Source organism: Lactuca saligna, chromosome 4 (genome assembly GCF_052625555.1).
Source record: "Lactuca saligna cultivar CGN05327 chromosome 4, ASM5262555v1, whole genome shotgun sequence".
NCBI classification, from domain to species: Eukaryota; Viridiplantae; Streptophyta; class Magnoliopsida; order Asterales; family Asteraceae; genus Lactuca; species Lactuca saligna.
The window spans coordinates 129,572,873-129,587,611 of NC_136420.1; the positions used below are offsets into that span (position 1 = coordinate 129,572,873).

A 14,739-nucleotide genomic window follows, 5' to 3' on the forward strand; every position below is an offset into this window, starting at 1 on the left:
ATTTAAGTGATGGGTTTAGATAAGTGTGTGTTTATAAAGTATTAGAGTTTAGGATAGTGATAGCTTTTAACTTGTAGTTTGACATCAGGTTAATGGCATGGCATTGGCACTTCCATTTTTTCATTCTATGGTCTGGGTTTAGGCTTTTGTAGAACACAATCAAATTCTTCTTTAATCCAAAGACTACTGCTAAGGTTCATGTAAGTTCTTTCCATTTTTTATAAAATAGAACTTCATTTTTATAAAAAATTCGAGTTGACTCGTCAATGACTTTATTTACATGTAGGTTTTGGGCAGCACATACCAAAACCAACTCCTCAAAATGATTGATGTCGGGTACGTTTTAAGTTTTTTTAAAATAATATTTCATGATATAAACTTTAAATATTTCATGATTTAAATATAAAATCAAATACTCTCTCGAATGGGATGGGAAGAAAGAATAAGTCGTTCCCAAAAAGGAGCTGATTGAGATAGCCCGAAGGAAGTTGACTCCATTTCTTGAACTTCTTCCACATTCCCAAAATGCCCTTGGCGATGTCTTTGTAGCCCCTCCTGAGTCATTCTAACTAATACTTTGCAAAAGACAATTATACCCTTGTTTATTCTTACATGACTAAATTCATGTTCAGGTGCTCTTCGATTTGCTTAGGAGATTGTCCTCCTGATGCCATTCTCCCTCACGAAGAGTGCAACAAGGCTAACAAAATTGCATATTATTCTGAATTGCATAAGTATGTCTGTTATGTCCATTCTCATTCAATATATATTTTATTTTTTTACCACTTTTATCTTGTTGATAATATTTTTTTGGGTAGAATGATAGGAAATCTGATAATACTTTTATCTTGTTGATAATATATTTTATTTTTTATCCATTCTCATATTTTTCAGCATTTGAATTCCAGAGTTCTTAGGTGGTACCTACAACTGTATTAAAAAGGTTGGTTACATGCGATCACAAAAGGGCCAATGGCACCAGAGACCATGAAGGTTAGTTTTGTGATTTTATTCCTAATTAAAAAATTAGTTTTGGTTTTTATTGATTTTTCTCAAACAGTTGGAAAGAATGTGAGGCCTATGAAGAAGAAGAAAAAGACCCAATGGGATCTACAGTCAGGTTTGTAATTTATTTCGGTTTACTTTAATTCTTAAAATATCTTTTATTTGATAAATTTAATTCTTTTAAAAAATGGTCCTAATACTTTCATTTAATTTTGCATTATAGCATCCTAGATTCTTTTATTCAGTTTATTAATTATTACTTAATTGAGATTTAATTATAATATTGTTTTGGACAGGCCTATAGAGATTGAATTTATTTGAAAATATGAGATGGAATTGAGATTTGGGTACACATACTTGGAAATAAGATTTTGGTACATTACTAAACTTTGATATCTGATGATTTTGATGGTTTTAGTAAAACATTGATATTTGATGTTTTTGGATGTTTTGTTAAAATTTCATAGTTATTATGGTATTTTTATATTTGTGTTTGGTTTTGGATTGTATAATTATTTTATATTTTTTAGTATTCTATTATTGTTTAGTTTGGGATTGTATAATTATTTCATGTTTTTAGTATTTTTTTGTTTTAGATTTGTAATAAAAAAAAATTAATATTATATATTTGCGAGTGATCAGCGACGGAAACAACAAAAATATCACATTCAAATTTTGCTAGGGATCAGCGACGGAATATAAAAAGACAGATATAGAGGTTTGCAAGGGATTAGCGACGGAATATAAAAATATAGATATAGAGGTTTGCAAGGGATTAGCGACAGAATATTTATTTAGTTTTGTCGCTGATGTCCTAAAATGACGGTATTAAGGGAGCAATTTGCAATGGATATTCCGTTGCTAAAGTCGTCACAAAGGAAAATTAAATCTGTCGCTAAATCTCTTGCTAAGTTATTAGCCACATTTAATTTGGCTATGGAGTAAGTCTGTCACAGATCCGTCGCAAAAGATCTTTAGTGACGGAATAGCAACGGATTTATCCGTCGCTAAAACCCATGTTTCTAGTAGTGCTTGAAAAAGAATTGATATATTTATAATCTAATAAATGTTATAATTAATGAGAGCTCTAAAATTGACATTGATATTAAATATTGATTTTAAATTTAAAGTTTAAATATTGATATTAAATTTTTTATTTTTAATAAACACGTGTAGTACACTGGTCTCATACCTACTATATATATATATATATATATATATATATATATATATATATATATATATATATATATATATATATATATATATATATATATATATATATATATATATATATATATATATATCATGAAACTTGGCAAGGAACACATAATCAGATATGAGATTTGGTCCTTTGAGTGTTTTATTTTGTAACCATGAACTAAATGGATATGAGGGTATGGTTATGCGTAGATGAGTTTGTTGATCTTATTCATTCACAGTTCACAGATCAAAAAATCATTATTAAACCTATACGAGACTAATTTGAATCATAGCTCATGTTCAACGATATCATAACGAAGAGATATATGATAACAACTCGTTTACTATTAAGAAGTTTATGGAAGCATGGAGACAAATATTAGCACGTGGTTATACGCAGTTCATGATGTTAGATGCTTAGAATTGTTATATCTTCGCATAACTGAGAGTCTAATTGAAATAATGTGTAAAGAATAGAGAATGATTGGTAGTAGTAATTGTATCTGAACTTATGATCACACACTAAAGAACATTGTAAATTAAAAAAGAATAATATATATAGTATATAAATTTATTATTTACTTATCATAGGGAAATATATGGATAATTAATTATCCCTATTCTAATAAATAAATAGTTTCAATCTTCATTTGACATGTGTCACTCTAACACAACTCTTCATTAATATTATGCTACATGTCAAAAAGATATATTAGGCAACACTTCAAAATTCAAATTTATTTTTTATAATTATATTTTAATTTTGAAGTTATAATAACTTTAAAATTTTGGTATCTCTCATAATTAATGATTTATTTAAAGTAACTGATAAATAATTTTTGAATTTTTACTATGAAAATTTAATTTATATATTAACCGTGATTTCCACTGGTTATAAACTAGTTATTTAATAGTTAAAAGGAGAATAGATAGATGAGTTTATTTATTATAATTAAATAAAATAGATATTATTAAATCCATTTAAATTAACTAAAATTTTAAGTTATGGGTTTGAACTAATTAAATTATTTAGCTAAGGCTTGAAAAAGCTCACCCAACTCCTTTTATATTTAAGTCATAATTGAGAAATTTTTAACCTTAATAGCCTCCTACCAAGAACCATGTTTTTGCAACACCATTTTCCTCTCCCTGGTTTTGGTTGATGGTTTTTGAAGCCAATAGAAAGAAGAGTTTGATCAATTTGTTGTTGTTGTTTCTAATTTGTGTGGATATCCATAGAGGTAATCTACATGTAGTAAATGTTCATCGACACCAAAGGACACCGACAAATTATGGTATTAATTTGAACCCTTACGAGTGTTTGTAATTGATTTACTGTGTTCTAATTGGATCTATTGTTTTGTGGTAGGTAAAATTTTCAACTATTATATTGCTTTCATGATTTCAAAACCTTTTTGAAATAATGATCCCTGATTGAAAATTGATATTTGATGGTCGATGAAAACTAGATGGTGTTAAGATTGATAAATTTAAAGAACGATTTTGCTTGGAATTGATAAATCCAGAAAAAAAAAAATTGGTGATTTTGGATGAAAAATTGGTAATTTTATTAAATCAGTTAATAAGAATGTTAATTTAGAAATATATAAATCAAATATTTAATTATTTTTAGTTTATTAATATCCATATTTACTAATTTTTCATTTCTTCTTATAATCATGTTGCTTTTGAGTATTGTATCAGTGTATCATCGTAGGCTTTGAGTTCTAAAGGCCTTGCATTTTATAAATTCTTTGGATTTCTTATCTACCTTTAAAAAATCCAAACTTGCTTTTTAAATAATTTTTTATATTTGAGAAAATCCATTAGTTAACATATTTAGGAAGTTAAAGTTATTTGCAAACCTAATTATTTATCAATGCCGTGAAAAAAATTCAGTAAAAGACAATCACGGTAACCATTCTAGTCAATACGAGTGTTTGGTAAAAATAGTTTTTACTTGATTTTTTAAAATAATTTAATAATAAAAATATAAAATAAAATAATAAAATATAAAAGTAGAGTCTGTGTTGCAAAAATAGCACATACCACACTATACAGTGCGGTTTACGTGGTTCGTTTTGTAATTTTATTAAAGAGCATTATACATGCGATTTACAATTTCGACTCTAAATCAGACTCCACCATGAACACCCCTAGACCTAATGATGCAATTTGAATGGTTATCCAACCAAAACTCAAAGAACACAACTTTGAGGATCCGATTGGGATAATTAGAGACCAAAGGATATAATACCTATAGCTCATATGCCATGTATGGATTCGCACTTAAAATTTAAAAACTATTATGGTTTTTCGAAAAAAAATGTGACTTGGTGCAAAAAGTTCTCAACTTGCAACATTGGTCAAAAATAATGGCAGCTACACTTAACTACTTAACTGTCGTTTACTTATTTTGTTAAATTCTTGTAGAATAACTTTTTTACCCTCTATTTTGTTTTTTATTAGTGTATTACTATATAATGGTGGAGCACACCCAAATAATTCTAAAAATTTTCATGTTGCACCACTTTCCGTTATTTCATACCCCACATACGGACAACATTCTTCCACCACTAAAAACTTCAAATATCTCTATGAAAATACCTCATAAACATAGAGCCAAATCCATTTATCAAGCTTGAGAAGGCCTAACAGACCACCTTTACACCTTCATAACTATACATTGCCTTATGCATAGTAGTCAACAGTCCATATAGATTCAAGAGTCATTTTGTTCATGCTTACATATATCGCTTTCCTGATATCAGAAAGTATCCAACATAAATGAGTAAAAGAACACAAAAAAGAACTGATGTCATATTCAATAACAGTTGAATTTGTCACATCCTATACACAATCGACACCTGTTTCGTACTATTTGTTGTAACTTTATAGGTTTTCTTTTGGCACGCTAGTAATGAATAAGAGGTATATGATTGGAGGTAACGATTATTGGAGCAAGAACAAAAAGAATCACATTTGATTTGGTGATTATGTTTTAAAACTGTAGAGCTTTTGTATATTCCTTCATGTTCATCTGTTGCAAGGGAAGGTAGGGAGGCATCTAAAAATGAGGTAAGAAAGGAGACATTTAAGGACAAAATAAGGAGTGTAGACACACGGCCTACATAATTAAGGTTGTAAACGAACCGTAAGTGCAGCAAATTGTTCGTGTTTGTGAACAGTTCGGCAGAAAGTCTGTTTATACTCGTTTATTTAATAATGAACAAGCATGAACACAAATTATTGTTCGTTTAGTTAAATAAACGAACATGAATAATAGTTTTGTTTGTTCAATTATGTTTGTGAGCTTTTGTTTATGTTCGTTCATTTATGTTCCTTTTATATTTATATATGTCCAATTATTTTTTAATTGTATTACTATATTATATATTTATGTCCATATATACTTAATTATGTTTGTTTATCTCCGTTTGTTTATATTCATTCGTTTATGTTCATTTATCATTTTCATTAACATAAATAAGAAAACTCGTTCGTTTATCCGTTCGTGTTCGTTCGTTTGTTCGGCTAACTTAAACGTATAAACATAAACAACTTTCGTTCGTGTTCGTTCGGTTCATTTACATGGAGGTTCGTCTGCAGTGACTCCAGGGCATGAAGCAAAGCTTTATGTTTGCAGCGGGGGATTAGTCGGTGCGCGAAAGCTGGCTCAAAAACCTTCGTTAGGGAAGTTCCATTTCCAAAAAAAAAAAAAAAAAAACATACGAAAACCATATCTTTTTCAACCCACTCAATTTAAAAAAATATATACAAATCTTAATTAGCAATAGAGCTACCGGTGGTACTTCCAAAATATCACTCCCTCTTCAGTAGGTTGGAAGTGATGGGTTGTTTAATTAGTTAAAATAACCTCTTTCATCTTCTCTCTCTACATTCTCTTATTTTCTCTTATACTATGTGTTTTAAGCCTTGTACTTTAATTGTTTTGTATTTTTTTAATTGAATAGATTGAAAAATATAGGAATTTCATGTATTGTAGGTTGAGAATTATAAAGAAAGAAAAACTGATTTGGAAGTGGGTTAAGTGGAAGTTCTGCCCTTGTACATAATTATAAGTATTCAATAAAAACATACGAAAAGCAATACTGCCAACTTAACATGTCTCAACAAAATAAACAAATAGTATTAGTTAAATATAGGGAAAAAAAAGTTTTAGAACAATGATACAACTCCATCCACATATTTTTAAGGACCAATTTTGTAGTACAAAAATTTTAAATCTAGCTATTAAATGATGTTGCCATGTTGGTCCAATATCATTATTGTAAAAAAATAATAATAATAAAATAAAATAAAATAAAAAAAAAAGCAATCATTATTGTAAAAACATATAATGATTGTTTTTGCAGTCTACAATGTTAAAATATCTAGCTAATTTGAGTAAATACATAAAAGACAACAATATCATTATTGTAAAAAATAATAATAATAATAATTAAAATAATTAAAAAAACAATAGTTCGTAGGCAATAGGCAGACAATCAGTGAAATCATATAAGCTAATGAATTTCCAACGCCTTGAAGAAGTTAAAGATAGATAAAAACTTTTTAAGGAGTAAGCAAGTATTGTATTATTTACATTTATTTTTCTTAAAATTACTTGGTGTACAATTGGGGTGGGGTAATACTTGCACCATTTATTTATTTTTTCTGTAAAAATGTTTTATAGGATGATCTTTTCTGTTTGCACCGCACAGACTACACACAAACATTAGCTTTCGCAGACTGTTTGTTTTTTTTAAGACTGCAGGCCTATATATATATATAAGTTTTTTCTTAATTTATAATTTTTCTAACTTTATTAATGATAAATAATTTGAAATAAAAAAGCATTACAAAACTTAAAAAAAACATTCGACATTACAAACATTATATTTTTAACAAATTTATAGATAAAAAGTTATTACAATAATAATCATTGAAGTTGTTTATATAAATATGAATATATATATATATATATATATATATATATATATATATATATATATATATATATATATATATATTTTGCCAAATTTTATAGAACATTATTTAATACAGTATCTTCAATTTCTCAAAAAAATATATATTGTACGTTTTTAAAGGATTTAATTGAAAATATCAAAGTTTATTTCCATCTATTTATGTATCAAATTTTTTATCAGTAATTATAATGTTTAGTTATAACTTTGCAAACAAAATTGTTGGTTTTAATAAAATATATATATTAATTCATATCATTTTTATTTTTATTTTTTATATAATAATACATAAGAGTTGTTTTAGATTCGTTAATTATTTATAACAAAGTTATAAAAATATTAAAAAATCACTTTGAAGTTTAAAAGAATCAGTTTATTTATATTTCAATTTATTTTAGTAGCTCGCAGATGTTAGAAAAACAAACAATCTTCCTTTTTCAGACCGAAAACGTTTGGTCCACCTCTTCTACTGCAGAGGTCTACATGTGGTCCGCAGACACCACCTAAGTAACACTCCCTAGAAACTTTTGCAACCTTTCACAATATAAAGATAAGTACAAAAGTAACAAAACTAACTCCAAATAATCCAAAACTTTCAAAATATTCTCTTAACAATGAAAATGAAAGAGCTTCTTACTTAAGTGTAGAACCAAGCAACAGAATTAAGTAGTACTTTTAGTGTCTCATACATAACATATCATAAACATGTCTTTTAAGTAAACATGAGAATAACAGATTTTGAGCTAAAATACTAACAAGATCTTGAGATCACCTTTTCATCAAAAGTTGTTGGTCCATTGCTCCAACATTGGTGTGAATCAACGATACTATAAACAAAAGTTATAAAAAATTTGAAAGTAAACATACAAAACAGCAACTAAATAGAAGCAAACATGAATTGACTTAAAAGATAAAAAAAGAATTAATAGATTCAGTACTAACCTTGATGAAACCAATCTCCTTTGCATTGCTATGGAAGCATTGTCTGCAGCACATAAGCCCATACTTTCTGATCAATCCATGTGAGTTACCACATACACGGCTGATGCATCAACAAAATCACAAATTAGAAAAACCCCAAACACACAACGAGCACCATATTCATAAAAATGGCATTAACATAGCCTAGTGATCACAAAAGCAGCTAAAATCTACCAGTCCATAAGCTTTTGTATCAATCTCTTGTAGGGAATCAGAAATTTACAGAATACAACTTCAATCCTAGTTATTACTTACATTACATGTTAACATAACATTTGTTAACAAATAACCAACACCTTTTCAAATTGTGATCCTTTCGATTTCAATGATGTTAACAGGTCCTTCTATTTACGATAATTGAACATCTGAGTGATTGAATAACCACACGAACACATACGGAACCAGTTTATGTTGTGAATCAATCGTAAATTTAAACAATTTGCAATAGCATATGAGCAATCGGATGATATCAAGTGTATTAACGCAACAAAAAAGAGACATTTAATGGAGATTGAAGAGCATGGATATGAAAAGTAACCAGGTACGAGAACCAGGGCCGTATGTTTTGGGATGGGAGTTCCAGACGTTCGAATGACCCATTGTTGATGTACGGAGGCGACGAGCTCTGAAAGTCGATGAACTCAAAACCCTAGATTTTGCAGTGGGTGTGGGACGACGTTGTGAGGTAGTTTTTATATTTCAGTTGGTCACAGGGCCCAATAAGCTTGCGAGTTATCACTGCATCGTATGATCATAATTCATATGAAATGGATCAGGGCCCAGATCCAGAACATGAGTTGCTAAATGCTGAATATGTTCTTCTTTTATAGAAAAGAATATAAAAAATACAAAAAATATACATCTTGTAACTTTGATGTTGTAAGTTGTAACTATTGGTAAATAGAATACAAGGACATGAAATATCATTTTTTTGTAAGATAAAATACATAAAAATATATTATATTTTATATGGTTTAATTTAATTATCATGTTTCAGATAAAAGTTATCTGATATTTTTTTCTAGGACTAATATAACAAAAACATTTTATATTGTGTTTGTTCTCGAGTAAACCTCAATTTTTTTATGGAAAGAAAGCTTTTCAAAATTTTAAAAAAAGTATAAGTAATTGGGGTTTTTGGAAAAAAAAAGTCAGGAATTATTTTCAAAAATAAAAAATACAGAGTTTTTCAGGATAAAAAAAGTTGATGATTCATTCAAAAAAACTCAATATATTAGGTATTTTATTAAAATAATATTAACCACACTGTGGTTTAGTTGTTGCTAAATATGCTTTTCTTCTATAAAAATAAAATATACAAAAATATATACTACTATTTGATAACTCTGATGAGCTAAAAAGAAAAGAAGGATATAAATGTCATTGTTAAAATGGCAAAAAAAAACGTCAAAAAAATTATATTTTAATATTTTTACGGTTTAGTTTCGACAATAAACTCACATAATTTGATAATTTTTTTCTATGTCTGACTACTTTTTATGTAATATGGGTGGTCATAATAGAATTTTTTTTGTCAATATTTAGTCTTAATGATTTATTTAGTGTCAAATTTTTCACTAAGGTTACTAAACTTTCGAAAACTATTGATTGTGATCAATTTAAAATGTTATACCAAGTCGAAATAGAAAAAACAAATTGTGGGACTTTTATGAATATAAGTGAAATATAGTGGTTAATTAGAAAAAATAGTTAAACCGATATGATAAGATGTCATCAATCCATAAGATGTTGCGTTCAATTCCATTTGAAATATAGATAGAACTAGATTATGACCCGCGTAAAACGCGGGGAACTTATAAAAAATACATATAAAGTTATAAAAAGCCGACACAATAAAAAAAAGATAAAGTAATATAAAGAGAATTCATATTATTGATTATATTGAAATGTCTAAAAAATAAAACGAAATTTCTAATTATCTATAATCGTTGAAGGATCTCTTTGTAGACAATATTTTTTGTTTTATTGGTTGTGTAACATCCCGGAATAGCAAGAGTAGAGTTGAAGGACTAAAAGTGTAAATTTTGAAGGGCAACTCGGCAAATCCATGGATGGACTCGACGAGTAGGGTCGCGACTTTGGTCGCGAGTCAAGTGGCCTACTCGGCGAGTCCAAAGATGGACTCGGCGAGTAGGTGCTGAGTGGAGAAAACCCTAAATCCGGGGAATGAGCCATATTTAAAGAACATTATATCCTCTCCCCAGCCTCTTTGATCCCCCTTGAAGTCCAGAAACCCTAGAAAGCGTGATTGTGGAAGATTGGAGTGCATTTGAAGCTTAGGGAGGTGTTTATTGAAGAAATCTTGAAGGAGAAGAGGCTTGGATCAAAGGGCTTTGCTTGGATTCGAGTTTCATTGCAGTTGGGGCATTCTTTTGAGGCAATATCTCGTTCTTGGGCTATTACTCATATGGATCATCATTTTGGGGTTTATGGGGAGCTTATCTTTGTATGTTTTAGAGTTTGGAGGTTAGATCTGAGGTTGCTACCTCAGATCTGGAATGCGGAAGGCCTAGAGAGCATTAAAGTCCTTGTGTTTGAGTGCTTAGTGAAGCCATCATGTCCCAAACCCTAGCTCTAAAGTGAATAAGGCCTAGATCTCTTTGGATTCACGTAAAGTTTGCCACTTTACATGATGGATGGATTGTAGGAGGCTAGATCTATGTTTTCGATCAATTCCATGCCCTGGAATGCTTCTGTATGGATTCAGACCGGTGGTACTCGGCGAGTCACATGGGTGGACTCGACGAGTTGCTTGAAGATGAGCTGGAACTCGACGAGTCGGATGAACAACTCGGCGAGTAGGTTGAAGATAGCCTTAGACTCGGTGAGTCTGTTCTTGGACTCGGCGAGTCTTGTCGAAGAGTCCTAATATTTTCTGGTTGAGTCGAGAATCGGTGAGTCAAGGGATGACTCGGTGAGTTGGGTGCGAGTGGACTCAGAGTTGTTGGACTCGGCGACTCTCGGGGTGACTCGGCGAGTTAGGTCGCGGATTGAAGGAAGTTCTGAGAATAGGGACTCGGCGAGTCATCGGGTTGACTCGGCGAGTAGAGTCAGTCAGGGGTTGACTTTGACTTTGTCCAAGGTTGACCAGTTGTCTTCCACGGGTATTTTGGTAATTAAGGGTATTTATTGAGTTGAGTGTTTTGGTGTTCAGTGGAGGAGTTCGTGTCGGAGTTCGGAGCAGCGGGATCTTATCCTTTCAGCCGGCAGTTTCGAGGTGAGTTATCCTCACTATATCAACAGGGTCTAAGGCACCAAGGCCGGCCCTTTATCGGATTGAGATCCGGGTATCTGTTGTTATATTATTGCTTGATATGTTTGCATCCGGGTAGTTAGGAGGGTATCCATTAGAGACCTGGTTAAGGTCGGTATCCTGGTATGTAGGGTGAGGCTATGCTAGTGACCGGTTGCGTCGGTATCTTGTTAGAGCATGTTGTGTTATGTGATCTGCTAGATCAGTTTGCCTTAATATGAATTGTTATGTGATTGTATGTTTATGTGCACATGGTTGTTTAGCCTGGAGTTGGGTTGAGGTGGGTCCTACTTCGTGTTGTAGGCCAAGATACCCAGGGCGGACCGGTTATTCTGAAGGCCCAGCGAGCGGTCCGGATAGGCTGTAGGCCCCACAAGGGCGAACCAGACGTGCCGAGGCTCGGAGAGTGGACCAGGCCGACTGAAGGCCCGATGAGGGCGGACCAGTCATACTGTAGACTCGGAGAGTGGACCAGGTGAGTTGAAGGCCCGGTGCGGGCGGACCAACCACACTGCAGACTCGAGGGACATGAATGGACTCGGAGGGTGGACAGGTGGACTAAGGGCCCTACAATGCGGACCAGTACCATCGTAGACCCAATATGCATGGCTGTTCTGTGATTCGTTATGAGTTAGCATGATATGTGTATGGTATATGTGGTTGGTATTTTGGGGGTATCTCACTAATCTTTCAGGCTTACAATTGTGGTTTAATGTTTTTTAGGTTCTTCAAGAGACTGTGGCAAGGCAAAGGCGTGATCGTACCGCTCCTCGTGATTTTGTAGTAATGTGATTCTGGGAATACTCTAAATGATTTGTATTGAAAACCTTTTTGTAATAATTTAATGGAATCGGGTTGTTTTTGAAAAATTTAAATTGGTTGGATTTTTCGGTTGTTACAGGTTGGACGACCTTCATCGTTACATATGAGTACCTTCAAGCCTTTTTTACTTGTCACGCAAGAAACAACTATATATTACTGATTATGAGTGAATACGAGTTTATGCAAATTTCATTCCAACAATTGATAATGGTTGTCATTGACTCTTGTTAATGGTCATAGAAAAATAAACAACTATTGAGAATTGCCTCCGCTGAAAACGGAAGGGAATTTTTTTATCAGACGGAGTTAAATTCATGCGAGGTATATAAGTAGTCTCATTGAAGAATCTACCGGCTATAATTTGTGCCTCAATTACATGTTTTCCAAGTCTAATTATCTGTAACCTAGTACCATTTTATAGACATGTGGTTTGGTCAATATTACGAAGCAACATGACAGGAACACTTTTTTTTAGTGTAAGTTTATGGTTGGGAATTTCAGATGCCTAAAAAGCATTCAATATATTCATAGAGCAAACCGATTCTTCAAAACAATATGCTGCCTCTGTCTCACATAAAGAATACGAAGATAAGTTTTCCCTTCATCTTTCATCAATCCTAACATGTAGTCATTGAAAGCATCGACTTCTTCATTTCTAGGGACCAAAATAGTTTTATCTTGAAAGAAAATAAAAAAGTGCTACTAAACCTGAAGTTACGAAAAGATCTATGATTCTAGGTTTGCTGAAACAAACAAAAATACAAATAAAAGTTAGTATTTTTATAGATCTTGTTTCTAGATCTACTGAAATGAAATAAATACCAAAATGATTACTTTCCAGATCTGATTAAATGAGCTTCAGTTCCAATCCATGAGGTACTTCATAATCTAAGAACCACTAAAATAAATTTGAATCAACAAAATAAAACAAAAATAGTTTGGAAAATCCACTGCAATGGCAATTTGAAGCAACTTCATATGATGAGATGTAATTCAATCATTTGTGCAAGGTGTAACTCAATGAATAGACAATTGCATGTTTCTTTTTATAAAGAATGAAAGTAGAATTTAAAAAGGAAAATAAAGATTAAACACCTGCCAACATGGAAGATTATAAAGTTTTGAAGATTGAACACCCACCAACATGTATTTGAGATGAAATTGACCAAATAGGAAAGACACATAGACACATAATATAGATTTTATAGTTCACAAAAGAAAAAGAAGATACGCAAAGAAAGTAAAAAAATAAATAATTAAATAAAAATAAAAAAATAAACTCATCGGTTGTGCTATCTATTGAGGCGTAAACGATGAACATACGAAGAAGAGCAGTAAAAGAAGCCCAAACTTATGGTTAAAACCTTCCAAAGAAGCAATCGTTATAATTGGAGACGAAATTTGTCAAATAACAATAAATGTGTATTTGTAGTTCTACTTATAAAAGGAGATAGAGGAATTGAATATTAGAAAAGTTTAAATTAGGTACAAAATAAATCATGCATACAATTATGGATGGAATAAATGCACTATACAAAAATATATTTCGAATAAACTCTTTCCTTATAGCACTCAATTAAAAATGGAAATGATTGAAACTATTAGAAAACGGAAATGATTGTTGATTTAAATCCCAAAAAATCATGGTCAATTTCAATCCCAAAAAATCAGGGATTATGACTGTAAGTTACAAAAACGATGCATGCTTATTTTTATAAAGAATGAAAGTAGAATTTAAAAAGGAAAATAAAGATTAAGCGTCTGCCAATCATCGAAGATTTTAAAGTTTTGAAGATTGAATACCCACCAAAATGTATCTAGGATGAAATCGACTAAATAGGAAAGACACATAGACACATAATACAAATTTTATAGTTCACAAAACAAAAAGAAGATATGCAAAGAAAGTAAAAATAATAATAATAAAAATAAAAAAATAAAAATAAATAAACTCACCGGTTGTGCTATCTATTGAGAGGTAAATGATGAACAGACAAAAAAGAGTACTAAAAGAAGCTCAATCTTATGGTTAAAACACTTACAAAGAAGCAAGCATTATAGGTGGACACGAAATTTGTCAAATAACGATAGATGTGTAGTTGTAATTCTATATATAAAAATAGATTGAGAAATTGAATTTTAGAAAGGTTTAAATTAGGTAAAAAAAAATAAAATTTTCATACAATTGTGGATGGAATAAATGCACTATACAAAAATAGATTTGGAATAAACTCTTTCCTTGTAGCACATCAATTAAAAAATGGAAAGGATTGAGAGTATTTGAAAACGGAAATGATTGCAGATTTCAATCCCAAAAAATCAGCGATCGTGACTTTAAGTTAAGAATGGAAGTTACAAAAACAATATTTGACCAAAAGTTTAGTCAAGATGACATCATCAATTTGATCTAATGGTAGAAAATATAGGATTGAAAAACAATCAAATGCCCTGATTAATTGATTGATA

General features: G+C 30.9%; 1 protein-coding gene and 1 long non-coding RNA gene across 2 annotated transcripts; one reads left to right on the top strand and one right to left on the bottom strand.

Annotated features, from left to right (window-relative positions):
* The first annotated feature begins 628 nt into the window (after positions 1-628).
* LOC145038969 (uncharacterized) lies at positions 629-1,380 on the top strand. The gene is made up of 4 exons (XR_013679661.1): positions 629-734; positions 909-993; positions 1,061-1,120; positions 1,302-1,380. It is a non-coding gene; the product is annotated as an uncharacterized LOC145038969 (long non-coding RNA).
* Positions 1,381-7,811: 6,431 nt separating this feature from the next.
* Positions 7,812-8,871, bottom strand: LOC145042804 (small ribosomal subunit protein uS14z/uS14y/uS14x). Its single transcript, XM_078991286.1, has 3 exons — positions 8,716-8,871; positions 8,139-8,238; positions 7,812-8,023 (listed from the first exon to the last, which is right to left on the bottom strand). The coding sequence occupies exons 1-3, from the start codon at positions 8,775-8,777 to the stop codon at positions 8,015-8,017; spliced, it is 171 nt and encodes a 56-aa protein (XP_078847412.1). The 5' UTR covers positions 8,778-8,871; the 3' UTR covers positions 7,812-8,014.
* Between the last annotated feature and the right edge of the window lie 5,868 nt (positions 8,872-14,739).

What these genes read in the sequence shown, in the direction of transcription:
- LOC145042804 (XM_078991286.1), bottom strand. Translation starts at nt 8,777, where the DNA reads ATGGGTCATTCGAACGTCTGGAACTCCCATCCCAAAACATACGGCCCT. An exon ending in GGCCCTGGTTCTCGTACCTG is followed by an intron (nt 8,239 to 8,715) that starts GTTACTTTTCAT and finishes TTGATGCATCAG; the next exon opens with CCGTGTATGTGGTAACTCAC.